This window comes from Lycium ferocissimum, chromosome 9 (assembly GCF_029784015.1).
Source record: "Lycium ferocissimum isolate CSIRO_LF1 chromosome 9, AGI_CSIRO_Lferr_CH_V1, whole genome shotgun sequence".
Lineage (NCBI taxonomy): Eukaryota > Viridiplantae > Streptophyta > Magnoliopsida > Solanales > Solanaceae > Lycium > Lycium ferocissimum.
Window position 1 is genome coordinate 36,291,228 of NC_081350.1, and position 23,423 is coordinate 36,314,650.

General features: G+C 33.2%; 1 protein-coding gene, 1 long non-coding RNA gene and 1 pseudogene across 2 annotated transcripts; 2 read left to right on the top strand and 1 right to left on the bottom strand.

Annotated features, from left to right (window-relative positions):
• The first annotated feature begins 5,352 nt into the window (after positions 1-5,352).
• Positions 5,353-6,456, top strand: LOC132030505 (uncharacterized). Its single transcript, XR_009408059.1, has 3 exons — positions 5,353-5,439; positions 5,621-5,785; positions 6,438-6,456. It is a non-coding gene; the product is annotated as an uncharacterized LOC132030505 (long non-coding RNA).
• A 3,526-nt stretch (positions 6,457-9,982) lies between these two features.
• Positions 9,983-12,037, top strand: LOC132031858 (protein neprosin-like). Its single transcript, XM_059421743.1, has 6 exons — positions 9,983-10,180; positions 10,359-10,412; positions 10,906-11,061; positions 11,254-11,307; positions 11,424-11,564; positions 11,651-12,037. Exons 1-6 carry the CDS (start codon positions 9,983-9,985, stop codon positions 12,026-12,028), a joined length of 981 nt encoding a protein of 326 aa, XP_059277726.1. The 3' UTR covers positions 12,029-12,037.
• A 9,301-nt stretch (positions 12,038-21,338) lies between these two features.
• LOC132031859 (zinc finger CCCH domain-containing protein 14-like) lies at positions 21,339-22,254 on the bottom strand (annotated as a pseudogene).
• Between the last annotated feature and the right edge of the window lie 1,169 nt (positions 22,255-23,423).

The following is a 23,423-nucleotide window of genomic DNA, read 5'->3' on the forward strand; positions in this document are numbered from 1 at the left end:
AATCTTAACTAGCTCTATGGAATTTCCCCGTTAAAGTCCCAATGTTCAAGACCCTACTCTCAACTCTGGGGAAAGCTCCCTTAACCCCCCCGCCCCTAGTCCCCGATTGAGAACATGACGGTAGTCTACGATCCCTCACTAAAGACACTAAAACAAATAAACACTAGTCAAAGCTTTATCAAAGACAAATATAGGTCAATACTAAAGCACCAGTTAGAGCTAAAGGCAACAAAGTGAAACAAATATATAGTAAAGTAGAAAGGTAAAATTTGTAAAGCTAAACGATTTTTGATACGGAATACCAGCTCAAGGTAAAAAGAACCTCACACCGCCGAAAATTCCAGTTCGCCGCCGAAAATTTTTGTTGCCGGAATCACTGTTCACCGCCGTACTCTGCGGGAGACTTGTGTACCTGCGCCGACCTAAACAGAAACCTGCTGGGGAAGGGTTTTCGGGTGCAGGGTAGAGGAGGAAAGAGAGAAAGGAAAAAAAAAAGAGGAGAGAAGGAGATTTGGCTGGCCGGAAAACATACCGCCGGTGGTTGTTGGCGTTAGCGACAGAGAAGAGTGCGGAGGGGAGGTACTGTTGCCGGTCGGGGTGGCGGGTTGGGGGTTGGGAGGAGAGGGCTGATTTTACCGTTAGGGAGGGTGAGCAAAGGAGATATTTTAAAAAATTAATTATGGGATGGAAGAATAATTATTTCTGTTACAAGTGATATTAGCATATGAGTACAATAATCATTCACAAGACTTATGAATATAATGACTTTTTGTCCAAAATACATACTTTAATTGTTTTGATTGATGGCTTGTTGAGAAGTTTAAGTTGCTCCTCCAACTCTAAGTCCTCCAATTTAGATAGCATTGTTTTTCCTCGAATCCCGTCATAACTCATAAGCAAATACAGTACCAGCAAAGATTATCGAATAATTCTTTGATGCATCAACATTGCCTAAATACATTAATTTAATTTCACAGGCATAGATGTCAGGACTCAGGATAAATGTGAATACAACATTACTTAAGCAACAAAATTAATTTACCCAACATGAAAGAACAAACTTATTTCTAATTGAAATTAGCTAAAGCATGAGCATGAAAGCATTAAGTGGTGAACTTACTTGATTTACTATATATGAGAGCTAAAGTTTTCTTAACACCTCGCCTTTGCTAGTATGAGGAAGATATTATATATTAGTAAAATTTAAAGCTGATTTTGTAATATTAGATTAATGTAATCTTCTGAAATGATTGACAGAATCTAAAAAAGTTAACTATTTAATAAATTTTTTGCTCATTTTCAAGTAAAAAAGAGAACAATTATATAGATTACCAAAAAAATAATACTGAGTTACTATTAATATATTTTTTTACTATATTAGAATGCTTATTTTAAGCCCATCCAACTCATGTTATTATGAGAGCTAAAAAAAAAAAAAGTTTTCTTAACACCTCCAAGCTCATGTTAAAAAAGATACTATATATTAGTAAAATTTTAAACTGACCATTAAACGTAATATTAGATTAATGTAATCTTCTGAAGCATGATTGACAGAATCTAAAAAAGTTCTATTTTAATAAATGTTTTTTGCTCATTTTCAAGTAAAATCCAAGAGAACAATTTGACATAGATTACCAATAGAGTCAACATAATATTGAGTTACTATTAATATAGTTTTTTTTTACTATATTAGAAGCATGAGTGGAGGTATTTAACGTTGTATTTGCTCCAAATATATATATATATATATATATATATATATATATATATATATATATATATTTACTATAATAAATGTGAAAAGAGATTAATATCGAAAAGAAAAAATAATATTAAATGGAGATCAAATAATAAATAAGGTAAATTAGTCAAATTATAATTCTAATTGAAATTTCCTTAAAAAAAATGTGCAAAGGACAACATGACAAGTAAAATGAGCTAAACCAAGAACATTCACTAAAAATTAAAAAATGGTAGTTCTTCGTTTAAATAGAAAATCAAATTTCTACTTTGTTTCGCTTTAAACATTTAAAACTAATTTAAATAATAAGTATTGTTTAGGTCCATACATACATTAACAATAAAATATTTTACACCTTTAAATTAATCGAATTAAAATTCAAAATATCAACTGATGCTTAAATATTACTATTGTTTTGTCTCAAAGAGAGGAAAACAGTTTCCTTTTAAACAAGTCTTCTGTTTTAAAAAGTATTAATAATTTTTTGCAAACTTTGTATTCTTAGCAAACACTAATATAATAAAGTTTTGGATACGGAGGACAAGCTATAATGTTATATTAATCATGTTTTGAATATACTATATATATATATATGTGTGTGTGTGTGTGTGTGCGCGCGCGCGCGCGCGCGTGTGTGTGCATAAAAACAGTGCAAACTTATGTATGTTTATTAGCAATATAATATATATATATATATATATATATATATATATATTATCACTACCCAAACACAACTACATACACATAGATACACTATAATCTAAAGTGTTGGGCCCGTGCCCAGCACTGGCATACGCCATCTAGTTTACATGATAAAGGCTGCATTATCTGATGTAAAAGTTAATTTGTTGTTTTGTAATCCCTCCATCTCAAAGTAAGTGCCACTTTAAAAAATTTCACGTTCATTAAGAAATCAATAAATACAATGTGGAGTTTAATAAATTACCCTAATTTATTAGATGTCTTTTTTGAGAATTGAGCAATCTTAAAGAGAACTACTTCTTTAATGCTAAGGGCATAGTATTTGTCTTGAATTCCTAAGGTGACACTTATTCTGGGACCAATTGTTTTTGCTAAGCTGACGCTTATTTTGGGACGGAGAGAGTATTTCTAATTGTCTGCGTAGCTATTTATAATCTAAGAGATCTTTAGGGGTTTTTTGGTTGGTGGAATGAGATAGACAAGAATATCTCAAGGAATTAATCATCTCACTTTCTATATGGAATAGCTAAATATTCCACCATTTTAGTACAAATGGTGGGGGTAAAGTAATTCTAGGACTAACTAATACCTATATCAAACGCAAAATAAATTAATCCCACGCACATTTCATCATGAGATTATTATCCTTATCTCACCAAACAAACAACCCTTTATTGTTCCTTATTTTCACTATTATAGAAGAGTGAGTTGAGGTCCTTGGATCGACATGTGTGCTTCTTATAATTAACTTATTTGTTGATGGCTTTTTAGTCATTTTAATGGAGTAGTTGATATTTTATTCCCACGTTAACTTTGTGGTTTGGTCAATTGCTTGGAGTGTCTCATACAGGACGGCATCTTAATATCAAGGGACCCACCATATTCTTGCACCCTAAACTATAATGAGCATGTTGTTGTTGATGCCCTGAACTATACCCGAAAAGTTGAGTTCACACTCAAACTAATCGGGTGACCTATTACCCTCTTAACCATCTAAAAAGTGAATTTAATAAATACCAACCTAAAAGCTGATGTGACCCTAAAAAAAGGTATGATTAAAAAATAGGCGAGTGAAGCAACAAAAATAACTTTTAAATTTTAATAAAATTGATTTTTTTCAACTCCTTCTCTATTTCACCACCACCGCCGCCGCCGCCACCTCCTCTCCTCCACCTTCACGCCACCTCCTCTCCTCCACCTTCACGCCACTGCCAAACCCTTCTTCTTCCTCTTCATTTCACCAGCACCATGCCCCCCCCCCCACCCCAAACCCCCATTCAAAACTTCTTCTCTTCTTCTTCTTCTTCTTCTTTCTTCTTCTTCTTCTTCTTCATTTAACCAGCACCACACCTCTTCTCCTCCACCCTCACGCCACCGAATGTTTTGGAAGTATGAATACATTTTGGAAGTATGAATGGTAAAATGAAGAAGAAGGAGGGTTGGGGCTGGAGGTGGGGGTAGGGGTGGCATGAGGGTCGAGGAGAAGAGGTGTGGTGCTGGTTAAAAGAAGAAGAAGAAGAAGAAGAAGAAGAAGAAGAAGAAGAAGAAGAAGAAGGAAGGGCTTGGGGGTAGCGTGAAGGTGGAGGAGAGGAGGGGGCGGTGGTGGTGAAATAGAAAGACGGAGTTGGAATAAAAATCAAATTTTATTAAAATTTAAAAGTTATTTTTATTGCTTCACTCACCTATTTTTTAATTATAATATTTTTTTGTGCCATAACAGCTTTCTAGGGTGGTATTAAATTCATTTTTTAGATGGTCGGAGGCAATAGATCGACTGATTAATTTGAGTGTGTAATCGACTTTTCAAGTATAGTTCGAAGGCGACAACAACAATATACACAGTATAGTTCGGGGGCATTTGATGTATTTTTTCAATAAATACAAAGTCATCTATAATGACTAATTTATTGTGCATGAAAATTGTGGGTCCCTTGATATTATGATGTTGTCCTGTATGAGACACTCCAAGCAATTGATCAAACCAAAAAGTTAACGTGGGAATAAAATATCAACTACTCCCTTAAAATGACTAAAATACAAATAACAAACAAGTTAATTATAAGAAGCACACATGCCGATCCAAGGACCTCAACTCACTCTTCTATAATAGTAAAAATAAAAATAATGAACAATAAAGGGTTATTTGTTTGGTGAGATTAAGGATAATAATCTCAAGATAAAATGTGGGATTAACTTATTCTGCGTTTGATATGGGTATCAGTTAGTCTTACAATTACTTTATCCCACCATTTGTGCTAAAATTGTGGAATATTTAGTTATTCCATATAGAAAATGAGATAGCTAATTCCATGAGATATCCTTATCTATCCCTATCCACCAACCAAAAGACCCCTCAAGGTCTGTTAGATTATAAATAGCTACCAAGAAAATTAAAAATACTCCTCCCGTCCCAACATAAGTGTCAGCTTAGCAAAAATAATTTTTCCCAGAAAAAGTGTCATCTTAGGAATTCAAGACAAATAATGACAAGTGTTTCCAACTGTGCTCTAAGAATTAAAGAGATAGTCCTCTTTAAGATTGTTCGATTCTCAAAAAAGACATCTAATAAATAGGGATGATTTAGTAAATTTCATATTGCATTTATTGATTTCTTAATGGACGTGATTTTTTCTAAATTGACACTTATAATGTTGGGACTGAGGGAGTAAAGAACAACAAAATAACTTTTATATCAGATAATGCAGCCTTTATCATTAAAAATTCTGTATTAACAGTGACTCAGCATTATGTTGACTCTATTGGTAATCTATGGTCAAATTGTCCTTTTGGATTTTACTTGAAAATGACCAAAAAACATTTATTAAAATAGAACTTTTTTAGATTCTGTTAGTCATGCTTCAGAAGATTACATTAATCTAATATTACGTGTAATAGTCAGTTTAAAATTTTTCTAGTATATAATATCTTCCTCATACTAGCAAAGGTGAGACATAGGTGTTCAGAAAACTTTAGCTCTCATACATCTAGTAAATCAAGTAAGTTCACCACTTAGTGCTTTCATGCTTTGTTAGCTAATTTCAATTAGAAATAAGTCTAATTTCAATTAGAAATAAGTTTGTTCTTTCATGTTGTGTAAATTAATTTTGTTGCTTAAGTGATGTTGTATTCACATTTATCCTGACATCTATGCCTATGAAATTAAATTGATGTATTTAGGCAATGTTGATGCATCAAAGAATTATTCGACAATCTTGGCTGATACTGTATTTGCTTATAAGTTATGACGGGGTTCAAGGAAAAACAATGCTATCTAAATTGGAGGACTTAGAGTTGGAGGAGCAACTTAAACTTCTCAACAAGCCATCAATCAAAACAATCAAGGTATATATTTTGGACAAAAAGTCATTATATTCATAAGTCTTGTGAGTGATTATGGCACTCATGTGCTAATATCACTTGTAATAGCAATAATTATCCTTGCATCCCATAATTTTTGTCCAAGAAGATCTTTAATAAATCTCACTATTTTTTTGTTAGTTGACTTTATCATTTTAAAAAAATTAATGTTGTAATTAAAAGTGATGAGCCTTCTCTCCATCTAGCACTTCTAATGTAATTAATGATATTTACCTTGAATAGTTAAGAAAAGCATAAGGATAAATTTGGTAAAAGTCTATATTTAATTTGACCTTTGAAACTTAAATTCCAATAAACTATGTAAAAGATTGGAATAGTGTTTAGTGACAATCTACATACTTTTCGTTTCCTTTTCCTTTTCGTAAACATTTTATGCATAACAAAAGTTACGTATTGGATAACCAGATAGTGTAACTAAGATTACTTATTTTATTAAGTTTTGATTTTCACATAAATCTCGAGATATATGCAATTTGGGAATTTAGAAAAGTGTTTTACAATCTACACACTTTTCGTTTTCTATTCCTTTTTTGTAGTCATTTTATGTATAACAAAAGTTACATATTGGATAACAAGATAGTGCAACCAAGATTACTTATTTCATATTGGTTCCCAGAGTAAATATGGAGATATATGCTTAAGAACTTATCTGTTAGATAATATTATGCATAGTCTCTAACCCTTTTTCTAATACTCGGAGATTAAAAATAAGATTAAAAATAAAACTATTGATTTAGTGACTTTTATTTATATTTTCATTACGTATAAATTCAAAAATCACCTTTAAGTTAGAACTGTCTCTCTTCTTCTTCTTTCAACAATATCTATTTTTCATTTAGCTAATAAAAATAATGCCAATAAATTGCATAGCAAGACACTTTATTTTTAACATTCACTCACAAAATAGACTTATAAATTTAAAAAGTTCAAACCGCGTCAATTTTTTTTATCATCCTCTTTGTCCAATAAAAATAATTTTGAAACATTCGTAATGAATTACAGTCTAACCTTTATTAATATAAATCTGATTTTAAGAATAATCTTTAGATATTTAAGAAAACATATTGTTTGTTGTAAACCATAGTATACATTTTTCGTTTTTATTAAGAAATTAGTGGGACAACCTCTTTAAAAAAACACCATAAAAAGATCTTGTAGCAAATTTTGAGGAAGTTAAGTCCTTTGTGGTTTTTTTCTACTGTATGCATATGCATAGGAAAATAATCACATATTTTTCATGTTGTCATTTGTTTGGGAAGCATGTAGAGATAATTATACTTTCTCAATTGTCGCTCTATCTTTTTTCTATTGCAAATGAAAAGATAACTTTGAATTTAGTACAATTAGCCCTAAAATTCAAATAGACATTTTAGGGTAACAAAAGGCAAAGTTACTAAATACGAATTAGCACTATACTTATTAAGTTTGGAACATGTGTAACAACACACATATATACCCCAACTTTTTTTTTTTTTCGAGCTCTTAAGGAGTGAATACCTTTCTCTCTGATGTTGTGTTATCAAAAACTCAAAATCATTTTAAAAGCAAACACAATAAAGAAAATGAAAGAGAATCTACAACAAGCTGCATCACGAAAACAAAATAAACTAATACATGAAAAAGCTCCTCAAAGTGGGTGTATATATATGCGTTGTTACTCTTTTCCTTTTTCTCGACGTGGGTGTTTTTTGCTGTACTCAATTTAATTTTCGACAATCGATCTTGTGGTGAGCTTTTTCATGTATTAGTTGATTTTGTTTTGAAAATACAAAAAATATGTACTCTTCTGAGGTGAACAAAAAATGATTTTAGGTGAACAAAAAATACGTAGGAGGGTAAATCATACGAGACAATGACATTTGGAACAAAAGAGTTAAATAGGAGTACGAAAAAGAAAATGACCGGCAAAAAAACACCCACGTTGAGAAAAAGGAAAAGAAAAGGATGGAACTTTCTGTGCAAAAATTTGGGAGGAGAAGCGGAATGCAAATGATAAATGAAAAGGAAGAGAAAAAATTGTGCAAATGAATTAGATATGTTTTGTATTTATAGTAGCCAATACAATTATAACTTATTACACTAATATTGAATGCATTATGATCGTGGTAATAAAATTAGTATATGGGGCACTAATTTTTGTACAAATAATCTAGGAAGAATGTTCCTTTTTTCAACGGAAATAATGGCTAATTAAAACAAAAATTAGAGAAAGTTTTTTAAAAAAAAGTAAAAAAAAGGAGAACTAACTGAAAAAGTAATATAATTAAGAAAAAAATAAGAAAAAAAGATCATTAACACTCCCAATGCAAGATGACTCTTTGCTAACACTCTTCATTGTCTTCCATTTATATTTTAATGGACATAACTTTTCATTTTCCTTCTCTATTACAACAATAATAACGAATAGAAGAGAAGAGAAGAGAATTAAGAGGTATAATTAAGAGAATTAAATAAGTAATGTTTTGCTAAAATAACATTAATTTTTAAATGAGAAAAAGATAAATGATTTTCGGGCCATCCTTGCATCCCATATATTTTTTATATTATATATAGATAGATATAGATTTCTTAATTGTTTATTTATGTGTCATCTCATTAATAACATAATTTTACTAAGTTAAATGTAATTAATTGTTGTTTGACTTTTAATAACCATCATTTTTTTTCAAAAAAATTAACTTGTTCCGTTCTATTTTTGTCCTTTTCTCACACTTAAAGTCCAGTGACATATAAACAGACGAGCCTTCTCTCTAACTCTAGCACTTCTAATGTAATTAGTGATATTTAATGTGGTACTGACGTGACACAAATTTGGAGGTGTCTAGATGATCATTTGGTAGTTAAATGTTTAAACAAAGTGGAGATAAATTGAGATAAATTTGGTAAAAGTCTATATGGCATGTTTAACTATTATGATTCCAAAAAAGAAAAATCTCTCTTTGTTCATTTGTAACTTCAATATTCTTCCTCCTAATTCTTTGGAGAATTCAAGTATGCTTTTTTTATTCATCAAGCAAAAGTTGGTAAACATAATATTTAAGTTTAACTTAAATAAGAAAATCTACAGAATACTTGATAGTATTTTTTTTGTTTTGTTTCCTTTTCCTATTTGCATTAGAATTATATTTTATGCGTAGGGCCTCATCAAGCGCTCCCCCTCGCTGAATTTTTCCATACCTGTTCTCTACAGGGTAACCAGATAGCCGCACCACATACTTTTGTTTGGTCGTTGATAATATTTCCTATCACTCTAAAATGAGAATTCACCCTTTTAATTTCTTTATATCTTCTTATTTAGTATCACCAATCGTTATTCTTCCCCATCTAAAGTTGTAGCACCAGAATCAAAGAACAAACATTAAATATAAAACGGTATAAAAATTTCGTTAAAAATGATAAAACATATAGAACGAAAACTAAAATCAGCAAGAAAAGCTTTTAAGGATAAAAAAGATTGAAATATAATAGTATATATATGAACAATTCAAAAAGGGTATTAATCAGTTTTCCGTTTACCTACTTCATTACACACTCATCATTCGAACAACTAAGTAGTGAAAATGGAAGGACAAAGGCCGAGTCTCTTCTTTCAATATAATATCGCATTAGAAACCAAAAGAAAGGGAAAATGGTCAAAACAGATTAAGAAGTAGATGAAATAGTTATACTTATATTTGCCGATGAGTAACTGATGCGGCTTTACGGTTTCGTAATTAACGTAGTTTGTGGCTGTTGAACTTTTAAGCACAGATTAGAATTGAAGTGAATGAAACATACGGGGTAAAAATGAAAAAAGAAACGACAAAAAACTGAAGCAGTAATCGTGATCCTAAAGTGATGCCATTTTAGCGCAATAAATTAATACGTCTGTTACATAATTTAATCAAACTCAATAAAGGCAGAATACAATTAATCCTTTAATTAGAAAATAAGAAAAAAATAGAGAAAAACTATAAAGGCAAATTGAGTGGATCAATTGTTTACAAACATATTATATATAGATTGTGTGGATTTCTACAAACAACCAACATTTGATCATCCCTTGTTAAAGAATCACAATTTTCATCCAAAGGCATGTGTCTACTTTCCCTCTCTACTTTACTTTCAACTTTGTAATAATTATATTATTTGTTAATACACAATTAAGTTTTTGATGGACAGATGAAACCTACTTTAGCTAGGCCAAAACAGAATTCAAGTACCTCTGAAACTAATTGGTCGTCGAGGATATGGTCCAAAGATGGTGGTTGTCCTTTTGGAACGGTTCCCATTAAAATAATTACTAAAGAAGATCTTGTTAGACAAAGAAATATGCCACCGCCAGAAGATGTTATAATTGACACTGAGTTGACGAATACTGTAAGATAATGCTACATTAATAGTCCACTTTGCCTTTAATAATATAATCATGATTTCATTTTGTAATATCTTATATGTTTAGCATCACTAAATATATAATTATAAAAAGAGGTCACATAAAAATTAATATTCATCCATCATTGCAACAAATCTCAAACATTTTATTGCTTCTACACAGATTAACAACAAAAGTGACTCGAAAGGAAGATACATATCTTCGCCAGCATACAAGGTATATAAATATAACAACTTTATCATCACTTTCATTTTCTAGTTTTGTATTATTATTTTTACTCAATGACCAAGCAAAAGGACCAGGGGTTCAAAAAAAGTAGTTTATAATTATTTTATGTTGTTTGAATAACGAATGCAAAATTTGTTATTCTTAAACCTAATAATGGACTTTTTAGGTATTGCATATCAAATTGTACTTCAATGTTCTCTACTTTTGCCTCTTTGCGCTTAGGTACATTATATAGAATTTGTTAAATAAATAGATATTGGAATTTGGAAGAAACTTTTTTGGCTGTTTATATCACTTCTCTTATACAATTATAAAATATGCAAGGATCAAATTCTATCTTGAGCTCTCCTTTTCCCACTATTTCTAATGTTCCTCTTTGTTGTTAATGAAAAAATGATAATTACTTTTTTAATAGGGTGTAAATAGGTTAATTTTGATATATCCAGTCACGATTTGACAAATATTTTTATTTTATATTCAGCTTGCAATAGTTCGAATTCTAGAAAATCGAAATAACAAGTTTGGGGGAGCTGGAATGGCTACTAGTTTATATAATCCTCATGTCAAAGGTCAGCAACATAGTGCATGTCGATTGAAAATTCAGAAAGGATCAGACATTTTACAAGTTGGTTGGAGAGTAAGTTATTACCTTGTTCAATGATAATTAAATTTATTTGAAGTTTAATTTTGAGATGGGTTAGAGAATTGAATATTACACCTCTAAGAAGCAAGTTATAATGAATATATATTGATGAAATTGTGATATACTATTAACCCTATTTATTTTGTTCATTACTAAAATGAATTGAATAGTTATTTCTTATTTCAGGTGGATCCAACTCTATATAGGGACAATAAGACTAGGCTTTTTATACATTTTCAAGTATGGTATCTTATTTACTCTATTGATTTTCATTTTGCTTTCATGAAATTAATATTTCTTTCAGTTAGTTATTTACGTCAATTGAGAAGAGTTCATGTTTACTTTACGTTTACTAGGCTGGCAATAAACATTGTTTCAACGTACTATGCCCGGGATTTGTACTAGTAAACAATGAGATACCTATTGATATGGCTTTCGATAAGATTTCACGCCGTGGAGAAAGGCGTACATGGGAGTTCAGAATGTTCATCGATCGGGTACATTTATTTCTTTATGTAAAATATTTTTCTAAAATTTTAAGTTATGAATACTAATGTGGACTTTTTTTGCTTCTGAATAAAAGGATCTAGTCAATGGAAACTGGTGGCTTTTACTTGCCAAAAGATATGTGAAAATTGGTTTTTGGCCCCAAAGGATCTTCACTAGCTTGGCAAGCTTTGCTAATAACATCGAGTGGGGAGGTGTTGCGTATAGCCCACCAGGTGTGCCTAAACCTCCAATGGGCTCAAGTTTTTTTCCTATTGCACAGAGCAATTATGATGCCTATTGTAGGGGGCTTAGCGTTTTAAATGATAAAGGTGCGACAATAAACGTCGATGAAACGACAATATATGTTGACGATCCTAAGTTGTATCAAGTATTGGATTACCCACATGCAGCACCTGGAAAGTTCCAACATTGGGTATTTTATGGGGGACCGGGAGAGAGTCATCAACTCTAAATGTGATGCTATTTACTTTCTATGTCAAAAATATATGAAGTATGTTTCAGAGCAAATATTACTTCTTATGATAAAGGGAGAAGTGTATAAATATTTGATTTTGGGTCAGTGTTTAAGTTGTAGTCGAAGTTAAAGTTCTTTTGCACATATACCACTTTGGAACAAATTCAGACATACGAGACTGAAATTATATAAAAAAAATAAAAAAAAACGTGTTTGAAGGCCAAACTTCGAACGTTTTTGTCTGAAGTTTGGTTTGACTTACCAAGGCCAACTTCAAATATTTTTTTGCTGAAGTTGTGACTTTGGCAAGGCCAAACTTCGAACATTTTTGCGTAAAGTTCAGAGATTGCGTAAAGTTCAGACATATATAAGGCTGAACTTCAGACATTTTGTCCATGAAGTTCAGGCACATATATGGGTGAACTTTAGACATTTCGGCATAAAGTTCATGTGAACAAATTTTGCTCATACAAAATACCTTGTTTTTTGAATTTCAACACTCAAATCTACTCCCAAATGAGTTCAAAGTGAATTTAATATCACCCTTTGAAACATAGTACCCTTTTTCTAGATACTAGATAACCTTCCTTATCATTCTGCAGAGTTTTCATTACATAAGAGGTCGACAAAACAAAAGATCTTGACAGTTATCATTTGCCTTTCTTGCTCCATGTTGAGCCAAAACATTAGCAACTTGATTTTCTTGCCTAAGACAGTGGCGGACCACTGGATTCCCCAGTCTCTTCAGCCAGAACCTGCAATTGTCAAGAATATTGTGAAATAAATGGGAAGGGGAGGTAGCATTATTAATGAGATTAATCACTTCTGTGCAGCCTGTTTCGATTTCCACATTGGTGTGACCATTTTCTGCATCTAGTTGTAAACCCCAAAGGAAAGCTTGAAGCTCCACATTTCAGTGTGGTTTATAGCTTTGACCTTCGCTGAGTATCCTATAATCCACTTGCCATGCGTATCGCGAAGAATACCACCTAATTCTTGATAATGTCCAAATCCACTCCTCAAAGAGAAAGTGTACACGGTCGTATGCAATATAATTAACTCAACTATGAATCGGGGTCGAATTCCACAGGGAACAATATACTAGACGATCAAGCAAGTAAAGAAATTATCACCAACTTAGCTAAGCCAAACACTTTTTCAATATTGGTTTTTTTGATTTAAAACTAACAAAGATAAAACTAACCTAGAAAGCAAGTAAAATGATCAATGGCCACAAGCATGGATACAAGAGAAATTACTCTCAAGCAACGATCCAATGTATTCTACGATTTTACAACTAAGAGCAAGTTTTTGTTAATAGGTAATGGTTTAAATCTCATTGAAAGTCTTCCAACCAAATCAATGAATTTCACTCTAAGCTCTTCCAAGCCCTAGAGTGTGTAGTTAAACACAATCAATTTAACCTCAAGTTAACTTTCCTAATCCTAACTCAAGTTATTAGATGGAGTTTAAAGCCCCAGATCCTTGTTAACTAATCTTTCCCAACCTCAATTTTCCTCTTCCGAGCTCAAATGGGTGAGTACTAGGGTTAGCTAATCTCTTAAGAAGCATTAAAGAACAAGATTAATTAAAGAAACAAAGACCCACTTCATTAGGAATAAAATTCATTCAATACATAAGCATAACAAGAGTTTATTCAATCCAAAACTTTAATAATGTATATTTCCATAAACAAGTTTCAAGCATTGGAATGAAATACTATACACTTAAATTGTCACACCCCGATCTCAAAGAAATGAGGCGCCCGACCCCGTAACAAAGTCGTGAACCGAGCGAACCCATCGACTCTTACAACACCCTAATTTTTTTTTAAGAATCTCTACGCTCCCAATAAGATTTTAAATAATCCTTTGTTGCTTTTAAATCAAGTAAAACATGTAATTGTCCATGTCTTGTATCATAGTTCAACAATTCTCCCGAAACCCACGATGACCAAAGTCTCTAACTTCGACTCGGACATCATAGCATAGCACGCTGACTCGGCGACACTCCGGAACAAATGGAGTTTGCCAGACTTCGCCGGAACATCTTCTATAGTGGCGTTTCGTCAATTGTACCGCGCGGCATGAAACGCGGTTTTCACTTGATTTCTTCAATGATCAGTATGTAAGGCATAAATGATAACATAATTAAATAGACGGGACATGGATAGCATATAATAAGAAGACACATGAAATAAGAGAAAATAATACAAAAATACAAGCCTCTCGAGGAGGAATTATGCACGCTCATTTTTACCTTAACACTTACATCCATGCCCTCAAACGTCACATAATATCATTAGCCCGCGTCCGGACAACATTAACCGATATGGGATTTGCCCAAAACATGCGGGATTTGCCTAAACAAAGCGGGATTTGCCTAAACCAATGCGGGATTTGCCTAAACCAAAATGCGGGATTTGCCTAAACCAATGTGGAATTTCATCTCATCATCGGGTTTGCCCCACCACCGGGTTTGCCCCACCATTGGGTTTGCCCCACCATTGGGTTGGCACCATTAATCCCTCACCTCGAAGGAACAATAATCATAAGGCGAGACTATCATCGGAAAATTAACATTAAAAGAAAACATAGACATTATAAACGAAAAGCACGGAGTAGGATCATAAGGCATTGTTTCATATACTTCTTCTCGTATCTAGCATTATATTTATCATCATAGAACCATAGTCGTTGTTTTAATCATTAGGACTTTCAAGATTGTAAAACTTGGTCTTTGAAGAAAAAGGGATTTTGTTTTTGAAAAACATTTGTAAACTTTTAGTAAGGGACATCATGCCTTGGGGTCAAGGGTTTAGTTAAAACAACTATTGTGTTATGGTTAATGATAACCAAGAACTTTCACTGACTATAGTACGGAAATAAGCCTAGTGGAACAATAGGAGGGAGTTCGGGAATAATGGGCCCACCTCGGGTCAAATGAGGTGGCGTACACAATTTACGTATAATACGTTTCATGACAATACTTATAGAGGTTTTAGGGTAATCGGGTCCTAATCATGCAAGTTCTAAGTGTTTGGACCTTTCTTTCAACCATTCATGAACATTTACTTCAATCTTTTGAATGAATAGTAACTAATTTCAATCTCGGATTCCTAGGAAAGGAATTATCCCAGGCCCGTGTTCAAGCCTACTACGTCTAAGACATGCCAAGGAAGAAAAGTGAAGTCTTACATACCTCTTTCCGCTCCTTCGCTATTCCAAATCCAAGTTGCAAATCCGAAAAATCTACAATTTGGTCATGTTTACCAAATGTTAACTTGAGCATCTAAAAGCAAGTTCTCGAAGTAACACTTGTCTACCAAATTTTTATTTTCCCCGTAAATGCGCCGTCCCGAGAATATAGCTCGGCCCAATTCATCCATTAACAACAATCCGATAATTCAACTCGGCACAATATCAACAACAAAACCAACAATAGCATGTCCAAACATATTCTAACATTAACAAGTCAACATATTTCGACAACCTTCCAATTATATACCTTCAAACTAACATCAATGCTCGCATATTGGGTATTAATCCGAGACCACTTAAACATGATTTAAGAACGTTTCAAGCAATCCTTATAATATTCAAAACATACCCAAACCATAGACTAACTTACCGAAATCCTTCAATACATTAGGACATCAACGATACATTTCTTTCTTTCAATTTCATAAACTATATTGATTGATTCCATACGTTAGCATTTCCATTTCCATCAACACAAGGAATCACAAATCACATAACGTTCCAAATATATATGAAACTACAACTTCCACTTGGATCATTAAACTTTTATTTTTCAACATAAAATCCACAACAAGCAACAACCAAAATATTAAGTAAATCTAATTCACCCCTTCCATACCAAGGCACCCCTCATTCGCCACCACACACATACACACAACTCCATGAATTTCATCCATTACAACATATTGCAACACGTCCAAACATGCATAAGACACAATCCATACATGCTAAATAAATTAATTCCTTACTTAATATAGCATCACACACACGGCCACACACAACACATGCATAACTTCATAGGTTTCATTCATTTCCATACTCCACCGCATCCACAAACCATGTATAACATATGAAAAAGAAGTTTGACCTTTTTTTTTCACTTCTCCCCTAGAGTTGGATTTTGCAAAACAAATGGTTTTCTTCTTCCAACAACTACTCCATATGATAGAGGACCTTCCATTTAGTAGGAAAACAAGAAGAAAATGATTCCCCATGATCAATTTTTCAAGAACCAATTGCCCATGCTTGGCCGAATTGGTCTCTCTCTCTTTTTTTTTTTTTTTTTTTTTTTCTTTCTTTTTTTTCTTTCTCTCCACTCCTCTAATTAAAAGATGACCAACTATATATATATATAATTCTCCCATCATCTTTCCATATTTATATCTTGGTCCCTCAAGTATGGGCTCATATTATTTTTCTCCTTCCTCTAGAATTTTCTTCTTTTTCGACTTTTCTCTCTTTTTCTTGAAAATTAATTAAGAAGACCAATTGTCTTCTTTACAAGCTTCACCCATGCACATGCACAATTACCCTTATTAATTAAAATGTGGCACACACCATACATATTACACGGCCACATGGCCTTTTCTTGAATTTTCTTGAACTTTGTGAAATTACCATTTTACCCTTAGTCCCCGCAATATTTTCCATGAACCCTCTTCCGAATTTCCTTTTACCCTTAACCTTTCTCATTATTTCCATACTACTAATGTCCATAAATAATACTCTCTACTTATGTGTTAAAATAATCTTGGAACATAGCCTCGTCCTTAACTTCTCACCATTATCTCGGACTATCCAAATGTGCAAAAATGCGAGGTGTAACATAAATATTCAATACAAAGCAAGGAATCAAAGAAATGAAATAAAGGTTCAAGAAATTGCTCAACCAAATCATCAAATCTTCAACACCCAAGTGTGGTGTAAGAACCCTAGCACCCAAAAGTCTTGTTAAAAATGGCCAAAGATAATAATATTTTCTCCCATGTCTTGTTTTATAGTTCAACAATTCTCCCCATCAAAATATGACCAAAACAGCCCCTATTTTCAGATTTTTCAGATTTGCAATTCTGATCACATTTTGCTCTTCTAGCCACTTTTGTCATTTTCTTCAATTTCACCTCTTTTGACTTGGTTTTCACTTGATTTCTTCACGATCACTTCTCAATCATATAAACCTATAAATTTGAAGTAAATCACAATAAATACACTATTTTTTAATCAAACATAACAAAAATACAAGCATAAGAAGAGATAAGTTGTTATTTTTTACCAACTTATCAAACGCCCAAACTTAAACCTTTGCTTGTCCTCAAGCAAATCAAAACATGCAATTTCTGTTAAAGGACTCAATTCAAAAGTGCACCAAAACCATATCAAGTCAAAAAGTGTACTTTAAGCACAAACATATGACTTTGATTGGTATCAACAATTAATCCAAAACCAATAGGTAGCGTTATAAGACAAACATTTGGGCACAAATTCTTGCCCAAATATCTTTTTCTTTCGTACTTCTTGGTTCACATAACTAGTTAGGCCCAACCACCAAAACCAATAGGTAGCTTTATTGTGTGCACATAGCATTCAAACTCTTATAAAAGAAAGATTATCACTGTCAGTAAAAATATTTTATTTATTTTGCCAGCACTATTCAAAGTGGATGTGTTTAAAAAAAAAAAAAAACTCCTTTTTCTCATTCTCTTTTTAGGTCAAGAAATTGGCAATACCCCTAAAATTTAAGAGGAAAGTCCAGCTCACGGCACAGTTAAAAGAGGTTAAGTAAATTTGTCCAAATTTTTCATAAAGAGCTATCCGTGGTCAAATATATATTCTTTTTGGATATTATCTAGATGTGAACAATCAATCTTCATTAATAGAAACTCTTTGTAGATTCAGTTAGTCCTGATGAAATTTATGAGCAGATTGTTATTTTGGAATTACTTAGAAATGAGTAATCATCATTTATTAAAGAAAATCTTTATAGATTCTATTAGTCAACCTTCCGAAGATTACATAATTTAATTTTGTATAATCGGAGGCGATCCAATTTAAAATTTAGGGGTTCAACCTTTTAACATTCTTACACCATTTATTTAAAAGTTAGGGGTTCATGTCTACTATTATTGCAATTTTGATAGACACATATAAATTTATACTCCGTGTCAAAAGTTTGGGGTTCAATTGAACCCCCACTCAATGTGCTACATACGCCTCTGTGTATAATAACCAAATTAGTGCTCTTCTACACCTCTATATAACATCTTCCTCATAGTAGCAAAGGTCTCGTCAGAAAATTTTTACTAAATATGTATGAATAGTTGAAAGCCAGAAAAAAAAAATGATAAAGAGAATAAAATGACACTGCTCATCATAAATTGTGGTGCAGCTCACTTGGTTAGGCGCCTCAATTTTTTTTTCTAAAGGTCTTGACTCTTGAGTTAGAAACTGCTTCATTTGGTTGGTTTAAAATTTTTTTTAAAAAAAATTCGCCTCATATATAAAAGGATACTTTTATTTTGGAGAGAATTTGAGATTCTGTACAAAATCGAAGTATTTGGGAGTTAAAATTCGTACTAATAAACATAATCTAATAGAAATCAATCCATTTTAATTCACCTTGACGATTGTGACGGAAGAGGTTTGGGGTGAAAACACCCCTATTGGAGTGGTGTCCTAGTTTTCAAAATGAGAAATGGCCCTGTACTGATGTTTATTAATATAAGTGTTATCTTTATGACCAAAAAAAAAAAAAAATGAAAAAGAGAAATTTGTAGACTCTTAACTTGGTCTGAAAAACTCCAAATGACAAATTTGGGGGGTTGGAACCTCAAGTGCTATACTTTTCATTTGGAGACTTTAGGCAAATTCCAGTACTACCACAAAAAGAACAAGAAAAATTAGCGACGGTCAACTTTTATTGCTAAACAATAAAATTCGTCGATTATCTAATTTAACGATGGATTAACAAGGAATTATTAAAAAAAAAGAAAAACTGTTAGCTGCGGTCTATTTAGCATAAAATTTATGACCCCACATGTTTTTTTATCTATGTAAAATATGAATAGGTTGGTTTTATAAAACTTCAGGACAGTGTTCTTTGTCTTGAGCCTGAGGCTCAGGTACCATGGAGAAGATTTAAACTTGTACGAAAATAGTAGGTGGAGGAATATGTTTTTCTCCAAGTTCTTTATGTGGCTGAAGTAGTGTATTTATACTTCTAGGTTGATCACAAGTTTTCCTTCTATATATATAATGGTTGGTCTAGTCAAAATACACTAACCTACAAGATTAGTGCAGCCGGATTTTCAGTCATATTCAATCCTGAAATCTCATTTGTCATACTTTATATACAAGGGATACAAAGTCTTGTTTTCTGTATCTATCTAGCTATTTAATTAGAACATCTGATATGAACTGGGACATGACATCCTGATGAATTTGATGAAGCGTCCTGTTCTGGTATCTGCCTCGTCTTCATTTAATGATGTCAGAAAGGAAGTTCTCCGTTTGTAAAGACTCTAACTCGAGCATATAAAGACATAATAGATGGTGATCTTTCTAATAGTTAGAGAAGGTGTTTCCTACTATCATGCTAGAAACTAGTATAAAATTGAGTAAGGCTGTGACTATCTAACGTGCCAGTTGCAGCAAGAGAAAAAAACACTTCCTGTGCTCGAAAAAAGAGTAGTAGACCATAACTTAGTCGTAACAGTTGACAGTGTAATTGCCTCGAGGGAAAGCAATACATTTTGGATGGTCAGATTGAATATTATGCGCAAGGGAAATTCAGTCCTCAACATGCCTGATTGTAAAAGGCATTATGTTATTCTGTACGTGCACCTTGTTGATTTCTGTGCCTCATCCTTATGCTTATCATTTTCAGAAACTTCTCTTTTTAGCATCTAGAAATACTTGTGATCTCGTGATGATATTCTAAAAGTGTCTTGTCATAACTAAGAGTTTTCTCGTGCATCTCTGTCGACTTATTTCTCTTTTGGCTAGTATGTTAGCATTTCATCTGGCCTTTATAGCAGAAGAGGGATATGCTTGATGGTGGGTCGTGTGGTTTCTCTGGGAATGTATTCCTCCTTTTGATGTCCGCTTCATAGGTCATTTATGTAAAAACAATTCAGAAGTTACCGAAAGTGGTTGCAATTTTTTGTTTGTATATATGTTAGAGCAGTGGCAGAGCCAGAATTTTCACTAAGGGGTGTCAAAATATAAAGAAGTAAATTCACGAAGAAGCCAAGGAGTGTTAATATGTAGTATATATACATAAAATAAAAAATTTACCCAGCTACACGGTGTAATTTTCCGACGAAGGGTTGACACCCCTCAACTATATGTGGCTCCGCCACTGTGTTAGAGCACATCCTTTGACCATTCCATTTCTCAAACAATTGTTGATCGATCTACTACTGTACCTAAAAAATTGTTAGCGACTATTTCAAAAATTTCCACTTTTTTTCTGCTGTTCTGTTCTAAAAGATCTTGAACATATGTGGTTGGCACAGACGAGGCAACAACGTGTGTAGGCTGTATTTTGTGTTTCACAGTAGTTTATACCGTTGATTATCACAGAACAATGGAGGGAAATCTTAGTGGTTCAAGTCCAACAATCTTAAGGGTGGAGGTACAAATCATCAATAAAGTGGGAAAGGACCGTCACTATTCGGCTCCTGGGTAGGGGAGTTTGCCATATCAGGAAAACATATAGGCTTTATCTTTATTATAGAGTCGTTACAGTTCAACATTCCAAGTTGCAATACCGCTTCTGAGCTACTAGATAAATCATGACACCAACTTGTGTGACTTTTCAGAAGTTGTGAGTACTTAATTCTTTTAAAGAAGCAAATTTTTTCATGTTCTTGCCATCTAATGGAAGTTGTTCTGTAGTTAAATCTCCTTTATATTACCTATCGTAAAGCGATCTCCAAAATGAGAACCACCTGAACTTCTTACTAACCGATATCAAGAATGGAAGAGTTTGACCTAATTTAGTTGCAAATATTTGCTTTCTTAGATGGAAACTGCCACTGGATCTACTGTCCCAGCAAACTTTGACGCAACAACAAGATGTCCCGACAAAGTTGTTAGGAGAATACGAGTCACTGCATCTTTTGAGGACCCTAGTTGGGATTGAAGATTATATGATACTCAGACTGACCAATTTGTGATTGCTCCATGCAATTGGTAAAACTGCTAGGGTTATATATGAAAACAAGGAAAATCAAATTTTATTACTTCCTATGTTCCATTTTAATTGGCCAGGTCCGAAGTACAAAGATCAAACTACTTAATTTTCGATGAGGATTCAAGCATAAAATCTTGAAATTTTTTAAATACACTTCACGTTATTAGAAGTTACATAAAAGTAGTATAAGTTCATTCAAAAATATATTTGGAAAATTGTAGTAAAAAATCCACTTTGACGTCCCACATACTATATAGTAGAGCCACATAAAGGGGAACAAAAGGAATACTAAATACTCCTATTCAACATGGTTAGGCGCTACCGATAGCTTAGTACGTATTAAATTACGATAAAATGGGATACAACAGGGGGTTGTTCTGAGCTCTTTTGTCATTTCTCAATTTTGAAGCCCCAGGACCCCGAGTAGCATCTTTTAGCCCACCTGTAGGTGTACCAATATTCGATCTGAGCTCCAGTACCATGGCACTGGCCTGCTTAGTTTGATCAAAAGGTTCCTTGGAGCTCAACATTTCTTTTTGTTAGTCTCCATTTCGTGCTCCTTCATAAAGAGCTTGACACCAGTAAGCCGACTTATCTGTTTTGAGTTCACACCATTCTTCCCTATGATGGTTCCAGCAAGAGATGCATCTATACTAACGGTGGTGGTTGCAGAGGATGCTCCAAAGTTTGTTGCAGATAGACCAGGTTGGGACACTTGGAGGGCCTTTGGCTTGGAAATCATCATAAGCCGGACACACTTAATTATCCATCTCCATCTCCCTATGAGCAAAGTTGCACTTATCACCAAACTGGCACCCTTCTGCTGCAGTGTTGAACTTGTTGCAAAACTTCGACTTCAAAGCTGGAGCAGGACCATCACTAAAAGAGGCAATGTTTCTTCCAACTGGAGGAACATAATGAAGAAAGTGACATCCCTCCCCAAATGAGCATCCAGGAGTGCTACACCACATCAAAATGATTGTTAGCATCGTATCAACTGAGCAAGAAAATGCAACCAAATGAAGCTGAGAACAGAGAACACACCGTTGTGAATATTAGCTCTGTCTTATTGTTTTGCAAGTTCATAACATTGTTCCAGCAAACACACCTACTACTACTACTTACATAGAGTGATTGCTATTAATATATCATGCCACTAAAAAGAAAATCTTAACATCAACTTACCAGCGATATTTTATTTAAAAATTAAAACTAATACATCAAGCACTACAGCCAAAAAAAAAAAAAAAAATTCTCTAAACAAAGACCATGAGAATACTAAATGAGCTAATTCCATAAATGTAAGGTGCGGCACACAAGAAACCAACACAAGAATCATTAATTTGTATACCGGGTAAAACTAGCTCATAGATCAACTGTTTTCTGAGTACTTGGAATTAGAAAAAGAAAGTACATGAGGACTTCAGTCTGAACTAAATTGATGAATTTACCAGGTTCGTTCATCCTTTACATGAAATTTGTGATGCTAAACAGCTCCATTTCAAAAAATAAATCTGATTTATTTACCAAACACTCGCAAAGGCGAGTTAAAATTACAACATTAAATGAAGAAGAGTCTAAAGTATAGCCTAAAATTAAAATGCTTCCAAGTTTGCATGATTGGCATATACATAACATTTAAGAAATGCTTGATGTTAGTTGTCATCTACCGGTACAACAGCAGCAGCAACAATGACGACGTCCAAAACATAACCCAAAGAAGTTAAAGGTCAGCTATATGAAACTTCTGTATTAATTCCATAGGAACAATTTTATTTCAATACTTAAGGTGAGCCTGCACGTACATTGTACTATTGTAGTTAAGGTGAGATTTTTCAATTGATTCTCATGGCTTATCTAACAAGTAAAACAAGACCCTACCTTGTCTTTTCTTATGAGCTTGCATCCCCAAGGGGACCGGTGCTCGACAAAACCTCTTGAAGAAGTGGTTCCGTGACTTGTGGGTAGATGTTTCCAACATACCCGTATTCAATCATGTCGAGAGCAAAAAGGTAATTAAAATTCAATAATATATCATTCCTCTTATAGGTATACAAAACAGCTTGCTTGAGAAATAAATTCATAGAAGATGAAAGAACAATTATTAACTTGTATAATTTGATAGGTTAAGTGGAAAAAGGCAAGTTATCTGCTTCTT